Here is a 16,539-nt window from a genome sequence, read left to right as displayed (position 1 = left end):
GTCGTGTAGACTTGAAGAGCAAGTGTATCTTGCAGATATGGAAAGAGGAATAAACTTGAAAAGCAAGTTTATGACTTAAGGGAAGAAGAATAAATGCATTCCTAGATAAAGAAAGTTGTACTTAGTGTTATGGAAGATGTCCATATCCATGTTGCCTTGGAGACTAGGGTTTCGGGAACATGGTGAATAATATAAGATAACTATGGTTTGTCTGTAGAGAGATAGAGACACATAGGTTGATCGTATAGAGAGAGAGAGATTAACTCTTGAAAGTGTTCTTGGGTCGTGCTGAAGTTGTGGCTGAAGTACTTGACGAAAGAGAGACATAAGTGGGTAGCTTAGGAATCTTCCAGTAGTGTGTGTTAGGGTTAACTTAGACGTGTAAAAGTTGAATTAAGCATATTTTGTAATAGATTGTTTAAAGGAGATTCTAATAAAACATAGTGTTTGCTTGTATTGTTTTGTCTTTCGGTTTACTTTATTCAGTATTGTTGTAGTGTCATCTTGCACTAACATGTTTAACAAATATATTTGCTGGTTATTATTATTTCTATTATATAATTTTAATATTAATAGCACTTTTGTTATTTAAATAAAAACTTTTTAAATGCTTGTGTCTAATAATTTGTTTAAAAACATTGGCTAAGTAATTATTTATACTTTTTCGGTCAAAAGTAATTAATTATCTTTTCAGCTATATTTAAGTAATTATATATATATATATATATATTATATCTGTCTATAAGGTTAAATTAACATAGGACATTGCAGTATTTTAAACTTTGTTGAAAATTCACAATATCTCTACGTTCAAGTTGATGCCTTTTAAGTGAAAAGGTAAAAGAGAGAGAATTACATTGAGAGACACATTATGAGTTTGGTTTTCGCTGACAGACACATTACCAAATTAGCACACATTCTCATTCTAGTTGTATTTTTTTGGACAAAAGTAACCATGCTTTTGTTTAAAGGGACATGTTTTGCTTTTAAAGAGGCAATTTCAAGATTCATGAATTGTAACTAAGTTTGAGTTCAATTACAATAAATGATAAAATGTTTAACTAAAAAAAATCTAACGATTGTTGTGGAATTCTAGGTTTAAAGTTTTGTTACTTTAGTTTCACAGTTTTAACTTTTATACTAATAGTCTTTCTTCTGGTTTCTATACAAAAAGTATCCGAACAAAAAATTTATTGTATAATGCGAAAAGAAATATCAATGTTTACAAAGTGTAGAAACTATCATCTTATATGAATTTTGTAAATACCCAGAGCATGGAAGACGCAGGCGGGATCTTCACTGTTATCCATATCTCAACTGACCATCTCTTATCTGACCACTGCGTACTTGACCCCCCCCCCCTAACTCACATGTTCACAGCCACCACATCCATACAATTGCCGTCCACACCGATCATATCCACACATCCTCTGTCCAGAGCAGTCACATCTGCACCTCACACATCTCCACACTCGCCATTGAAACTAACACGGAGCATGGAAGATGCAAGCGAGATCTTCATTGTTATCTATATTTCATCTGATCACTTTTTATCTGACCACATCGCACTTGACCCCCGGCTCTCATGTCCACAACCACCACATCCACGCAACTGCCGTCCACATCAATCACATCCACACATCCTCTATTCACAGCAGTCACATCCGCACCTCACATATCCCCGACAACAACATTGTTTCTTCCTCCCTCTCCCAAGATACTTGCCACTGAAACTACGGTGTCGACAACAGAAGTCTTTGTTGTGTCCCTTTTTGATTTATCTCGGAATGTCGCTTCTCGTACGCGGCACTGAAGATGCGGCGTCGATGACAGAGGCGGCACATAACTTCATCAGTGTTCATCTCCATTACAGAGATCCGTCGGCATCCATGTCGGAGATTATCTGCGAAAAAAGCGGCAACAGAGAATAGACGGCAGTAGAGATCGAGAGATGTCGACAGAAAAAAAGGGGATTAGGGTCAATTTCGTATCGAGATGATGTAGGTTCGAGAATTAATTAATTATCCTTTTTCGGTCAAAAGTAATTAATTATCTTTTCAGCATTATTTAAGTAATTATATATATATATATATTCTATCCGTCTATAAACATAATAGCGGTTAAATTAACATAGGGCATTGCAGTATTTTAAACTTTGTTGAAAATTCACAACATCACTAAGTTCAAGTAGGCATTTCACATGGATAATGTAAGTACATAAAGATCATAATCTGAAGTAAGTAAATTATATTTTTGTACTTGGTGACACGAATCCTTGAAACAGTCCTGATGCCTTTTAAGTAAAAAGGTAAAAGACAATTAACTATTAGAGTATGAAATAGGTTTTAATTGGTAAAATAATAGAGCCAAGTGAAATAAAATGGTGAAAGCAAAAAGTAAAGGTAAAGTTATATGGACTCCACTTAATGGGCGATATATTTTCTATTTCCTATTAATGAAGAAAAGAGTTGCGCTAGAAAAAAACTAAATCACATGATAACAAAAAAAGGTTTTACTCTATATATAGTGGGCTAGCGTAAATAGTTTTACTCCGTTTTACGCTGATATGTTTACCAATCAGACATATAATATCGAACTGTTCATTGTAAGTATAACAAGACGATAGAGACGATTTGCAGTTTTGCATCGTACAATGTGTTATCTTTTTAAAGAGTACACAGAAACAAATATATGCATGCTCTTAAAAATCTAACAAATTTCTTGTTTATATCTAATTCTAATTAGCTCATGTTGGAGAAATATATCCAAGCAATCAAACTCAGTATATTTTAGATGACGAAAAATTAAACTTAAGAAGTGTTAGGAAAGATCAACTAACATTTCTACTTGAATTAAAAAGAAAATTGTGGAAAAATGGGGGATATGGATATGGGGTGGGATGATGGAAATAAATGGTTGATGGGTGATGATGATGTTGACAAGGCAAATACAAGAGCCTGATTTGATGGGTTTGGTGTGTTTCTTTGGATGTGATTTGTCTCTCACTCAGCACCATTCTCTCGCATTTCCTTAGATAGTAAAGGACTCTCCAAGTCCAAGTGTGTATATACTTATCCAGTCGTGAGTTCCGAATATTTCAACTAGATGTACGTCTAGTTCAGGTAATAAAAAATATATGTTTAGTCGAGTTTTTTTTTGATAATTTGTTTTATACATTTAGTTAAAGTTTATCATGAAATGATTCTACAATTTTTCTGCAATGAAAACACTTTTCAAATATACACTTTGTCAACTGTGGACATTTATTTTATAAATTAGTGCTAAATTTGTTTTAGGTATTTAACAAACAATTTTTGACAAAGTATATATTTTTAACAATGGTAAAATTTTATGTTGATTTATTTTCTAGATGGTGATAAACTTGTATCTTGGTGTTTAGGAAGGAAGTTTGCATTTGTATCGATAAATAAAGGGTAAATTTCAATTTTACGACTTTTTAAATATATCTTTAAAGAATAACTATTTTCATAAATATCTTAATTTATGGTGAAAAAGATTAAACTAACTCTGTAAATTATTTATAAAATATTTATAGAAGTTTATAAACTTAATATCACCCTCTAAATATTAAACTATAAACAATAATCATTAAGCCTTAAACCCAAATGTTAAAATATTTCTGACTGAATTTATTTTGAAAATTGGTTAACTTTTTTTTTTGTCATCATTTTGAAAAGTGGTTAAGAATTTATGGTATTTCAAACAATATTTCTAAATAAATCGTAAATATTTTTTTTACAATTGAATACAATCATACAAGTCTGCAGTGCCTCAATGCAAATATATGTCTACTATATAAATTCACATAATTGTATGCATACAAATTTACTATCAGTTTGATAAATACTACAAATCTACTATTATAAATCAGTTATACCATAGTAAACCATAAATTTACCAATACTTGAGCAAAATACTCAAAAGATTAAATAACTTTAACGCTGAAAGAGATAAGTTTACCACTTTATTAAAAAAATTGTCAATCAATAAAGTATATATACCAAAATACAAAAATCGACCAAAATTCGATCGTCTAAAACAAAAGTATACAATGAAACATTAGCCTATCATCGTAATGAAATCAGTAGTTCTTATATAACTAGTTCACGAGTAATAACTCTATCACTAATAATATAAAAAATACCATACTGTTCCGGGTGGTATTGCAAGGAGAGGCGGAGCTGAGATGTGAAGAGGAGGCCTGTTCTGTCGTACCTCAGCTTGAGCAGACTGCCATTCGAGGGCTCGAAGAACTGCCTTAAGGACTGTTTCCGGTGCAGGTGCTACTGATCTGTTCTCAAAAAGACGTAGAGAGATATGGATAATGTGTTGTATTGATAATAGACAGGAATATAATATATATATATATATATATATATATATATATACTAGAGGAGCTCACGTAGGATCTCTAGAGCTTATCTACAGAGCATATACAAGATACTTCTATATAAAAGAACTAGAATACTCATGTATTTATCTCATATACGCCCCCGCAAGATGAGCGGCCGAATGAGAGCCCAATCTTGGAATTGAGTTGTTGTAGAGGCAGACGAGGTAACAGTTTAGTAAGTATATCGGCTAGCTGATCTTTAGAAGATACATGAGTGACTCTGAGGAACTTTGACTGAACCATATGACGAACAAAATGATAGTCAAGCGCCACGTGCTTCATGCGAGAGTGAAAAACATGGTTTGCGGCAAGATATATAGCACCCACATTGTCAAAAAAAAATGACAGGTTGAGACGCAGTAGAGACTCCCAATTCAGACAGAAGATATGACATCCAGCAAACTTCAGCGGCAGTGTCAGCTATAGACCTGTACTCAGCTTCAGTTGAAGAACGAGCAACAGTCTTTTGTTTCTTTGAGGACCAGACCACATGATGAGAGCCAGAGAAACAATGTATACTCCTGTTGAAGTATAATCATCCCGATTTCCAGACCAGTCGGAGTACGAGAAGGCATGAAGGTTGAGAGTGTTGTTGCTGCGAAGAAAGATGCCTTGATCGCGAGTTCCAGAGAGATAGCGAAGAACACGTTTTGCTGCCTGCCACTGTTCATCCGACGGATGATGCATAAATTGTGAAAACTTGTTCACAGCAAAAGCCACATCTGATCTGGTAAAATGAAGATACTGCTAGCTTCCAACAAGTTTACAATACTCACGACCATCAATGAGAGGTGTACGAGAAGTAAGTTGCAAGTGACAATTGGAGGCCATCGGAGGCCATCGGAGGCCATCGGAGTTGAGACTGGATTAGCATCAAGCATTTTAGTATGAGCTAACAAGTCTGTGATGTATTTTTGTTGAGTGAGAAGGATCCCCTCAGCAGTGCGATGTGCTTCAATTCCCAGAAAATAACCGAGAGAGCCTAAGTCGTTAAGAGAGAATCGGATGCCCATGCATTATGTGAATTTCTCGACCGCTGCAGAGTTGTTGCCTGTGACGACAACGTCATCAACAAAAACTTGAACCTCGCTCCACTCCCTGCATCTTCTTAGGTTACTCCCAAACTCAGAGTGCCTACCTCTGGTTTAATCCTTCCTCCACCAAAATCTTCATCTCTCGCCATGTTCAGTTTCATGAAACAGTCTTTCCTCACAAAAACCTCCATACTTCTCCCCCCCCCCCCCCCGTGTTGGTTTGCCATACGTAGCAAGATAGAGTGTTCCAAGCCTCAAGAGTTGACATGGATGTAGCGATAAGTGGTTGAATCGGAGTCTCAATAGCACCCATGAGACCGTTGAAGAGAATATTGTTATGTCGCTATCAACGTGAGAGCAGGGTTTGGAGTGAGAACATCGTTGACATTGATTATCCCAGGAGGTGGAATAGTAGTGTTGTCTTGACAAGATTATAACCTCTGAGAAGAGATGTGATTTGCACACTCCAAGTTAGATAGTTTGTTGATGAGAGTTTGGTGATATTCACCATTTTGACCGCCATAATAGGGTTTTGCGGATCACGGTTGAGATTAGCCTGGAATGATGTTTGAAGAAGATAAAGTTTTTTGCTTGAATATTATTTACATTCATTCAAAAAAAAGAATATGAAGTATCAATCTTCGTGAAAAAAAAGTTTCGGAGGATCTGTTGATTTAACAAGACGACTCTAATACCATGTAGAGAGTAATGTTGATTTAACAAGATGTGGGTAATGTGTTGTATTGACAATTGAGAGGAGTACAATATATATACATAGAAAGGAGATATACTCTAACAATATACAAGATACTCCTATATACAAGGAACTAGAATATTCATGTACTTATCTCCTGTAAAAGAAACCGGTTTCTTCAATTCCATAGATGCTAGCCTACCCATGAGAAGATGACCGAGCTTATTGCTGTTGGTGGGAGACAGATGACAATGCATGCAGCATCTGAAGGGGGACGAGAGCCAATACCTTCACAGCATATGGACAGAGAAAGAGTAGATGAATGGCTGACTCCAAAGCTCCACAATTGGGACATTTGTAATCAGTCCGCTAGCTTGAAGATTTTCTCCAATTATATTGCTAATTTGCATCTGTAACTACATTTGGCGATTTATCTGCTACTAATGATAATGATGAACGCATACGGGTTAACTGCAAAGACTATTTAACAAGATAGAAAGTCGTAGAATATAGTATATAACTAAATTAAGACCCGCGCGGGATAAACATTATATATATAAATTATTTTATGTATTATATGTTCTTACATATTATTATGAAATAATAAATATATATTGAATAATTAAAAATCAGTAACTATTACATATATAATTAAATTGGTGCGAACGTATAAATCAATTTTATTAATCCAAACATTTTTTTAAAAAAATTTGATAGGATATGTAATTAAATTTAAATGATATTAACATACATAGTATATTTTAATATTAATGTCTATTTTTTTTTAATGATGCTTTCTACTCATATGTTTTTTTATCATGTGTATTTTTAATAGCAAAAACTTTAAATTACTGATAACAAAATTTTCATTGTGGGATTAATAATTTTAGTAATTGATAATTTTAAAAAAATTATCAATGTTAGTTCAAAAATTTTATCAAAAAAAATTATTCAAAGTAAATTTTGAAACTAAAATATTTATTTATTCAATATGGTTTATAGTTTAATTTAGAATGATATATATACATATATATTTTAAATCTTAATGATTAATTAAATTAGACTTTTATTTATATGATTTTGTAATCATTTGTATTTTATCATAACAAAAATTTTAAACCATGGATCTCAAAATTTGAATGTGAGACTTTTAACAGTTTTAGTAATTTATTGTCATTTTTAAAAATTCAAAATATAAAATATACAGAAAAATCTAAATTTTTATAATATGGTTATTGTGTTTTTTTAAAAATTATTTTAATAGTTTTAAATTAAACAAATTTGATAGAAGATACATTTTTTTATCAGATCTTTATTATTCAAAATTATTAATTGCCATATATACTTTATCCACATTAGGCAATTCCGTAATCTTTATTTAAGGAAATAATAAATGACATTAATAATGAATTTATGGTTAGTTTAATAAAAAACTTATTATATAATTAGATGGACCAACCTATTTCTCTAATAATTCTAAGAATCATCCTAGTGATGACATGTGGCTACAAAAAAAAGTTGTAATGTTTCACAAATAATATATAGGAGATACTTTAGCTTGTTACATGTTTTTTAAGTTGTGGTGTCTGGTGATTAGTAGTTGAGATTATTGTGAATGCTTTTATCTGTAGCAAAATTTTGAACTTTTTATCATTGTAATTTCAACCATTTCTGTCTAATCTGTATCATTCTAATTGTCAAATTTCTTAATTATAGGTCTCTGAAGATTAATCTGGATTTCAACATGAAATTTCTCAAGATAACAAAAAAATGTTATGTACTTTACGTGATGCGAACTTATTAAAAGTAACAATGGATTATAACAAAAAGTTGCGTAGCTAAAACTACCAGTAAATTTCCGTAGTTTACCTGTAACTAGTTTTTTATTACAACTGAATATGTGTTGAAGATTTCTGAAAACGTAGTATAGAGCTGAAAGTTATATTTCTATATCCCTCTCTCACTCGCTCACACACACCCTATTTTATTTGAAAAACATAGAATATTTTAATATCTAACTAGATTAAGATCCGCGCCTTACGCGGGATGAACATTGTATATATAAATATATTTTACATATTATATGTTATTTTATATATTACAAATAATATATATATTGGATAATGAAAAAATCAGTAACTATTACGTATATAATTAAATTGGTTGAATATGTAAATAATTTTTATTAATCCATACAGTCACTTTTTCTATTTTCTATTTTATATAACTAAATTTACATAATATATACATAGATAAATAGTATATTTTAATATTGATATATTGTTAAATGATGCGTTCTACTTATTTGAATCTTTTATAACAAAAAAAATAAATCGCTGATAACAAATTTTCATTGTGCAATGTTTTTGAAAGTTTTAGTAATTTATAATTTTTATAAACATTCAATGCAAATTTTAAATATTACGTTATGAGTATTTGTTCAAAGATTTTATCAGAAAAAAATTGTTCAAAACAAATTTCAAAATTAAAATATTTATGTATTTTCTATGGTATATAGGTTAATTAAAAGATATTAATATATATATATATATGAGACTTTCTACTTACATAATTTTGTAATAATTAGTATCTTGTCATAAAAAAAAATTAAATCATGGATCATAAAAATTTCAATGTGAAACTTTTTAAAAAGATCAAAATATAACATATACAGAAATATATAATTTTTTATTATATGATTAATGTGATTGTTTTATTTATTTTAATAACTTAAAGTTAAACAAAAATGATAGATAATACACTAATTTGTATCAAATCTTTATGATTCAAAATCATTAATTTTCATATATACTTTAACCACATTAGGAAATTCCGTAAATTTTTATTTAAGGAAAGAATTGAGAATATTAATAATTAATTTATGGTTAGTTTAATAAAAAGCTTATTATATATTTATATGAACCAACCTAATTCTCTAAGGATTCTAAGAATCATTGTGGTGATGACACATGGCTACCTCAAATGTTGTAATGTTTCTCTTTTAATATATAGGAGATTCAAATGAGACATCATACTTAAACATGTATATTTAAAGAAATTCGATATAAATTGAATTGTTTACTATTATAAGTCTACTAAATTCTTGACCTTCTCTCATATTTTTTTTCATACAATCGATAGATGATTGGTAATATTATATTGTAAATATTATACTATTATATTTTAGTGACACAATATAGTATGTTACAATATATCATCCTCCTTCTCTTATTTTTTTGTTCTTCTTCACATTTTTTTCATCTTCATCCTCTTCATCTTTTTTGTTACCCTTTTCTCATCTTCTCTTCCTTTATATCTTTTTCACTGCTTACTCATTTTTCTTATCCTTGTTTCTCTTTATCCTTTTTCTTCCATCTCATTGTTCTTTTTCTTTCTACTACTTCTCCATCTCACTCCTAACTCTTCCGCTCTTTTTGATCATGTCCTTAACATTCTACTATAACTTACAATATTTATCTTCCTCCCCTCTCCCTCTATCTTTCCCTCTCCTTCTATCTTTTTCTCTCTTTCTCTGTTTGTTTGTTCTATATTATACAAAAAAATAGAATAGCATATGCCCACGCGCATGCATGAGACAAAGATCCAAGTATGTTTTAAAGTTTCACACTTCCCAATGTATATCTATTTTGTTAATTTTGTCCTTAATATGATTATTTCACCAATTGACCATATTAAATAATGGCAGGTGTTTCTTTTTTTTGTCAACATGGTAGGTGTTTCAAAGCCTATATCTAAGTTTATCAATTAATATATGAAATAATATTTTTTGGTTAGCTACCAAATTTTACGTTGTTAATGTAAAGCTAACAGATTCTTTTAAGAAATTGGCCAAAAATAAAGTTATTATTTTGGAGGCCAAAATCATGGGCTTCTATTGCTTCCATTCTATCCATAGCTTAATCTGCTTATATACTTTACAGCAAAAAGGGGATTCTTGTTGTTGATTTATGTAACCTAGAGTCATTGTTTATCCAGTTACCCAAAATTTGTAGCTCTTATTGGAATTATTTTTTTTAGGAAGATAATGAATTGTATTTTATTTATAAAAAAATTGTCTAAATTTTAATGTAAATTTGTATTAATATCCTAACAATCATTTTTTTTATAAACTCTATCGGCTAATCCGGTCGTCCTCGGAAGGATGCACTTAGTGCTAAAGAGTGGAATGGCTATCATACTACATGCCCCAAGTTTGGAATACCTTCCGACTAATGTTAGAAAGTGAACCGATCATCTGTTACGATCCACCATATAAACAATCATTTTTAAAACTAAAGTTACGCACAAAACTTTTCAGCATTCTGTAAAATCTGATAATTATCTTACACTAATAGATATAGTTGGACATGATGACAAAAAAAAAAGATATAGTTGGACATGAGCTTAATTTTTTTTTAAACTAAAACGGTATTAGAGCAAGATGATGATAATTTGCAAGATTGCCAAAATCATTTTAAGTTCGATGGTTCTAGACTTGATATGAAGGGTAGTATATGGCATATTCAAATCAACGATCATACATGCTCCCTTGTGGGAGGATTGCCCTCATGGTGACTTTACAAAGTATATACAAATATACAATTGACTTACGTCGAAAGTTTTTGTAGGAGTTCCTATAAGATTAGCTAGTTTGTATTTGAATGCAGTGGTACAAGTCTACAAGATATTTTTGGGTTTTACAAACGGTTGAAGGTAAAAGATTTTTATATTCTTTGGTTTGAAAGAAATTTTTTTTAAACCAATATAAATTTTATTTCAAAAATTTAGATTAATTTGATCTAATATATAAATAAATATCAATTGTAAATAATATGTGATTTTGTTGGAAATAAATTCAAAAACAGATTCATGCAAATATTTCCATATTAGATGGTTCATTATCATATTAATAGACAGAACTGCCTAAAATAATATTCTCCTAATTACTGGAGAAATTTCTACTTTACCTCAAATTTGATACTACTTTTCAAATTTACCTTTAAACGATATATTTTTATAAATACTTTTAAGTTTAGTACAAAAATAAAATTAACCATCCTAAATCATTAATAAATGTTTAAGATTTATTTATAAAAGATTATCAACCTAACCTCACCCCTTAAATACTAAACTCTAAATAATAATCATTAAACCCGAAATCCAAATTTTAAAGTAGTTTTGAAAAGTGATATCAAACTTAGTATATTTCAAGCAATTTCTCTTAATTATTCAATCAACAATTATTGTAAAAGCATTTAGAAGACGTAAATTCTCTCTAAATATCTTTTGATCAATGTTTTCATATGGAGATTTTGATAATTTTTTATTTAAGAATATAAAAATTATGTTTATATCAAAAAAAAAATTTACAGTTAACATTTTAAAAAAAAATTAAAATAATCATAACAATATTTCATATTTAAAATATAAGTTAATATATGGGAGAATTTCAAGTTTACCATACTGTTTGTAACATTATTCATGTTTACCTTCATTAAAAGGACATTTTCACAAATATCTTCTTCATTAAAGAGGGAAAAGACTTCTATACCCTTGATTTATAGATACATAAATATAAATAAGTATTTAAATAAATAAAAACAAAAAAACTAAAAAAAAACTATAATTTTCTTATAATTTTCGAACTATAGGTTTTCAAATTTAAAATTTTTATAAAAAAATTTCTTGGATTTTGTTTTCAATTTTTTTTCTTCAAATTTTCTTTTTGAAATTCGAAAATTCTTTTTAATTTTTTTTTGAAATTTTGATTTTAAATTTAGCTCGTGATCTTAGAGAATCTTCAACCAATTGCTATTTTTATCTTTGGATGCTACAATAGAGGAAAGTATTCTCAAATTTAGCTCTATTTATTTTTCTGTAATGGAAACTAGATTTGACATGCGCTTCAAAAGCGCAAGTATTTTTGGGTTATAAACAAAATTAGATATGAATTAGTTCTTTGGTCTTATTGTATATTATTATTTTATAAAGTTGTAGTATATCGAATAAGTAAATTCGTTTAAAATTACATAATCTATGCATTACTTTATTTGAAATTTTGCATGTACACTCTTATTAACTCTCTCTAAGGCATGACAATTTTACCTGAATCCAAAAGTAAACCGAAACCGATAGGAAATACAAGTTCAGGTCCGTGATCGGAAAAATACCTATTGAATTTTTTTGAACCCGCGGGTCTCTGTTTGAGTCCGAGTAACCAAAATACCCAAATTTTGTGAATACTACGTTAATTGGGTATTTAATATATGTTTTCAGTATACAATTTTTTTTTAAAGTTTTGTTTCGCCTTTTCGGTTATAATTTTAGGTTCCAGACGAAATTTCAAATTTTAAAAAATATATTTCGGGTATTTAGATAAAACTTTGGATGTTTTTGGTTCCTCGGGTAAAATTTTGGGTCTTTTGGATATTTGAATATTTTCAGGTAATTGTTTGATTTTCGGGCATTTTTTTGTGGTCCGGCTTTTCAGTTTTCGTGTACTTTGAGTCTCTTTTGGTCCTAAATACCCAAACCGAGTCGGTCTCATTTGGTATAAAATTACATGTATGTTACAGGTAGTCGAATTATGGACTCGGACTATTCCGGATCCAAAAGAAATCGACCCGAACCCGAACCAATTTTTTTTCAAATACCTAGTTGGATGCAAATGTCGAGGATCCGGATAAATCAGACCTGAATTGTACCAGACGTCGAAGACACAAATACCCAAACCTATTCTCTCTTGTTATATTTTGTGTGTATTTTATAAAAGTTACATTTGTTGAGTTAATGAAATTTAATACTTAATTTGGAACCATGGTTTTTGTTTATCAGTTTTCTCTCAGAGAATACATGATATCTAAACTGGTGCATAAAGTTTACAAATTTTATATGCTAACTTTGAAAATATAAAATAGTCGTAGAGTGTAAATTATACAAAATAGATGGATTCATATGTGATATATTTCGTATCCTAAAATCAATGGATTATTTCTTCAGTGAAATTACATTTTCAAGTTGTCGTAGATGGTAGATTGAGTTTAAAAAAACTCTTGTAGACGTTTTTAATTTTTAATTTTGATAGTAATTTCATCACAAAGTATTTTTCATAGGTATACATGTATATTAATAGCATGTTTTATAATTTTACATTTTTGGCTTTTCAATAAATTAGTATAGGTCTGACTGGTGACAATTCTGGAAACAAAAGGAACGAATAGAAAAAGAACGTAGAAGAATAAAATAGCAGGAATGAAAAGGAATGGTTGTTCGTTTTCAAATTTAACAAGGAATAATTTTGTTCTTTATTTCTCTACAGAAAAAAAAGAATGAGAAATAAAACATTATTCCTTGTGAATGGTGATTTTTTGTAGGAACGTCAGAGAATGCATTATTCCCCATCATTTCTTAGTCACCATTCATTATGACTTTTTAAGATAGTGCAAGAGTAACCAATGTCTAAAATAGTCAAAAATTGGTTTTATGGCAAAAAAGACAATGGGTAGATTAGTTGTTCATTGCTAGGAAATATCCCTTTTAAATTCAGTATATTAGAGTATGAGGAAACTGGGACTATAAAAATTCAAAATTTTTTGGTTATCAGAACAAAAGAAATTTACTAAAATAATCCAAATAGTTTTAAGTTGATACTAATTTTTAATTCCGTCCCTTTACTTTATAGCTAGACAAAATCATTCATTGTCAATCACCAATCAAAAGTTTTAACTAGAAAATTATTGATCATCATGAAACAAAGAACCAAAGCTAGTAAAAATGATTTATTAACATCTAATAATCATAAGTTACAAAGAAAAAAAAACATCTAATAATCCCAAGTGGCAAAAACCCCACACATGAAGAAAAAAAGTGCAAAGGACATGCACATGCAGTTCATACACCCCACCACCATCCTCTCTCCTTATATTATTATTGCCCCCTTCCTCTCCCTTCTTCCCCTCTTACCAAATCAGAGAGAGAGAGAGAAATAACATCTATAATCTATTACAGGTAACATGATCGGACAGCTTATTAACCTCAAGGCAACGGAGCTCTGTCTCGGCCTCCCCGGCGGCGCTGAGGCCAACGAGAATCTGGCAAAATCGGCGGTGGGAAACAAGAGAGGCTTCTCAGAGACCGTTGATCTCATGCTCAATCTTCAATCCAACAAAGAAGGAGCCGTCGATCTTAACAACGTCGCCTCAGCTTCCAAAGAGACAACTCTTCTCAAAGACCCTGCTAAGCCTCCTGCTAAGTAAGCTATACATACATACATATATAAATACATGGTTATAAAATAACAAATCTCCATCTCTTAATTTATGCAAGAAATGTTCCAAAAAAAATCTCCATCTCTATGTAAGTTCTTGGACGACGTATTCGCACTCTTCACCACTAATTTATTATAATATAAATATAATAGTTATCCTCCAAGCTTACTATTTTGTGACTGATTTGAGTAAACATACCACCAACCAATTTTTCTTTTTGAAACTGGTTACGTTGAAAATTACATACATATATATATATATTACCATATACATAACATTTTAATGTGTTACAAAAAAAACATAACCTTTTAATATATACATAAACTTTTTAATATATATATATATTAATCCATAACTTTGAAGTTAATTTTGTTAGCAATATTATATATATACCACTAAAGAAAAAAGAAACAACTTAGCGTGGTTGATGCTTAAACAGCAATTTATTCATCGCGAAAGCAAACATTAAAGCATTTATCTATAGTCAAGCCATAACAGTAAATTAAAGATCTAGTAATAACATTGATATGTTTACATATATAATAAATGTCGTTGTATGTAGAGCCCAAGTTGTGGGATGGCCACCTGTGAGGAACTACAGGAAGAACATCATCACACAGCAGAAGACAAGCGGCAAGGAGGAGGCCAGCAGCGAGAAGGCTGGAAATAGCGGCGGAGGAGCTTCCGGAGCTGCATTGGTGAAGGTATCCATGGACGGAGCTCCCTACCTAAGGAAAGTGGACCTTAAGATGTACAAAAGCTATCAGGATCTCTCTGATGCTTTGGCTAAAATGTTCAGCTCCTTTACTATGGGTACGCGTTAGAATGTAATATCGAAAAAGTGGGACACATATAAATTAGTATGTAAAGAATTTTGGAAACTCACGTATCTATTTTAACACGTAAAGCCGTAGGTATGTGTACAATAATCAAAAATCGTAAATTTGCATTTACATACATATGTTAAGGATTAGATTGTAATAAGTATGCGAGTTACTATATGGTATACATATAAACGCATAAATTTATATGATTTGTTAATGTTTTGAATAATTTCAAGGAAACTATGGAGCACAAGGAATGATAGATTTCATGAACGAGAGCAAGCTAATGGATCTGCTTAATAGTTCTGATTACGTTCCAAGCTACGAGGACAAAGATAGCGATTGGATGCTCGTCGGGGATGTCCCATGGGAGTAAGTCAAGTTTAATCTCTAATGTGTCAGATTTTTAACTAATAACTCGACTCATTACACGTTTCCGAAATTGGTAGAGAATAAGCCAAAGTATTCAAACTCTATGTGTTATAAATACGTACACCCATGCATTGGTTGGCAAGAGACAAGAGGATCTTCCAATTATGCAATTGTATATACTATATATATACATCAATAAGTCTAATAAGCTCATTCGTAGCTGGCACAATCAACTTCTTCTCACCACATTATTGGCTAAAACCTTAGAATAAACTATAAATGTTAAGGACTCACATACCAATGTTCTAACCGTAAACTTGAATATCTATTTCAGAATGTTTGTCGACTCATGCAAACGTTTGCGCATTATGAAGGGAGCTGAAGCAATTGGACTTGGTATATCTAACTCATTTTGTGTGTCTTTCCACTTTTCTATTTTTCGAATAAAAATTAATTTGTTTTTCTTGTTTCTGTTATAGCTCCGAGAGCAATGGAGAAGTACTGCAAGAACAGATCCTGAACTTCATAATAAGGAAAAGGTATCTATCCATGATCAATATGGCGGGTTCTTGATTTTATATGTAATTTTATGATTTTATGTGGCTATCTCCTATATATACGTGTTGTAATATAAAATATTTGATCGGTATATAGGGCAATAGTATTGTTTTACCCGTAAGATGTGGACAACTTTGTAATGTGACCAAAAGAGAGGAAACTTAAAAATCTCTGTGTTTGTGTCATATTTATTACCAAACATGTGTCTGTCGGGTCGATGATCAGTCACCACTAGATATATATATATGTACATGTGTTTTGATCCCTATTTTTTTGTCACGAATGTTTTGGGGCTTATTTGCCAAATAACTAAAAAAAAGAATAATTAGATTTTTAGTAAGAGGTTAGAGAGGGATAGGAAGATAAATAAAGATAG

The 16,539-nt window shown here is 30.6% G+C and overlaps 1 protein-coding gene and 1 long non-coding RNA gene across 2 annotated transcripts; one reads left to right on the top strand and one right to left on the bottom strand.

The window, feature by feature from the left end:
• Positions 1-1,133: 1,133 nt before the first annotated feature.
• LOC111208221 lies at positions 1,134-6,820 on the bottom strand. The gene is made up of 2 exons (XR_002660223.2): positions 4,166-6,820; positions 1,134-1,903 (listed from the first exon to the last, which is right to left on the bottom strand). It is a non-coding gene; the product is annotated as an uncharacterized LOC111208221 (long non-coding RNA).
• Positions 6,821-14,015: 7,195 nt separating this feature from the next.
• LOC106367506 (auxin-responsive protein IAA7) lies at positions 14,016-16,335 on the top strand. The gene is made up of 5 exons (XM_013807297.3): positions 14,016-14,393; positions 14,972-15,222; positions 15,470-15,605; positions 15,940-16,001; positions 16,085-16,335. Exons 1-5 carry the CDS (start codon positions 14,155-14,157, stop codon positions 16,123-16,125), a joined length of 729 nt encoding a protein of 242 aa, XP_013662751.1. The 5' UTR covers positions 14,016-14,154; the 3' UTR covers positions 16,126-16,335.
• The last annotated feature ends 204 nt before the right edge of the window (positions 16,336-16,539 follow it).

This window comes from Brassica napus, chromosome C5 (assembly GCF_020379485.1).
Source record: "Brassica napus cultivar Da-Ae chromosome C5, Da-Ae, whole genome shotgun sequence".
Taxonomy (NCBI): domain Eukaryota; kingdom Viridiplantae; phylum Streptophyta; class Magnoliopsida; order Brassicales; family Brassicaceae; genus Brassica; species Brassica napus.
Note: the sequence above shows the minus strand (reverse complement) of the source record. Positions and strands in the feature narration are given on the sequence as shown.

What these genes read in the sequence shown, in the direction of transcription:
- LOC106367506 (XM_013807297.3), top strand. Translation starts at nt 14,155, where the DNA reads ATGATCGGACAGCTTATTAACCTCAAGGCAACGGAGCTCTGTCTCGGC. An exon ending in GTTCAGCTCCTTTACTATGG is followed by an intron (nt 15,223 to 15,469) that starts GTACGCGTTAGA and finishes AATAATTTCAAG; the next exon opens with GAAACTATGGAGCACAAGGA. An exon ending in AGCTGAAGCAATTGGACTTG is followed by an intron (nt 16,002 to 16,084) that starts GTATATCTAACT and finishes TTTCTGTTATAG; the next exon opens with CTCCGAGAGCAATGGAGAAG.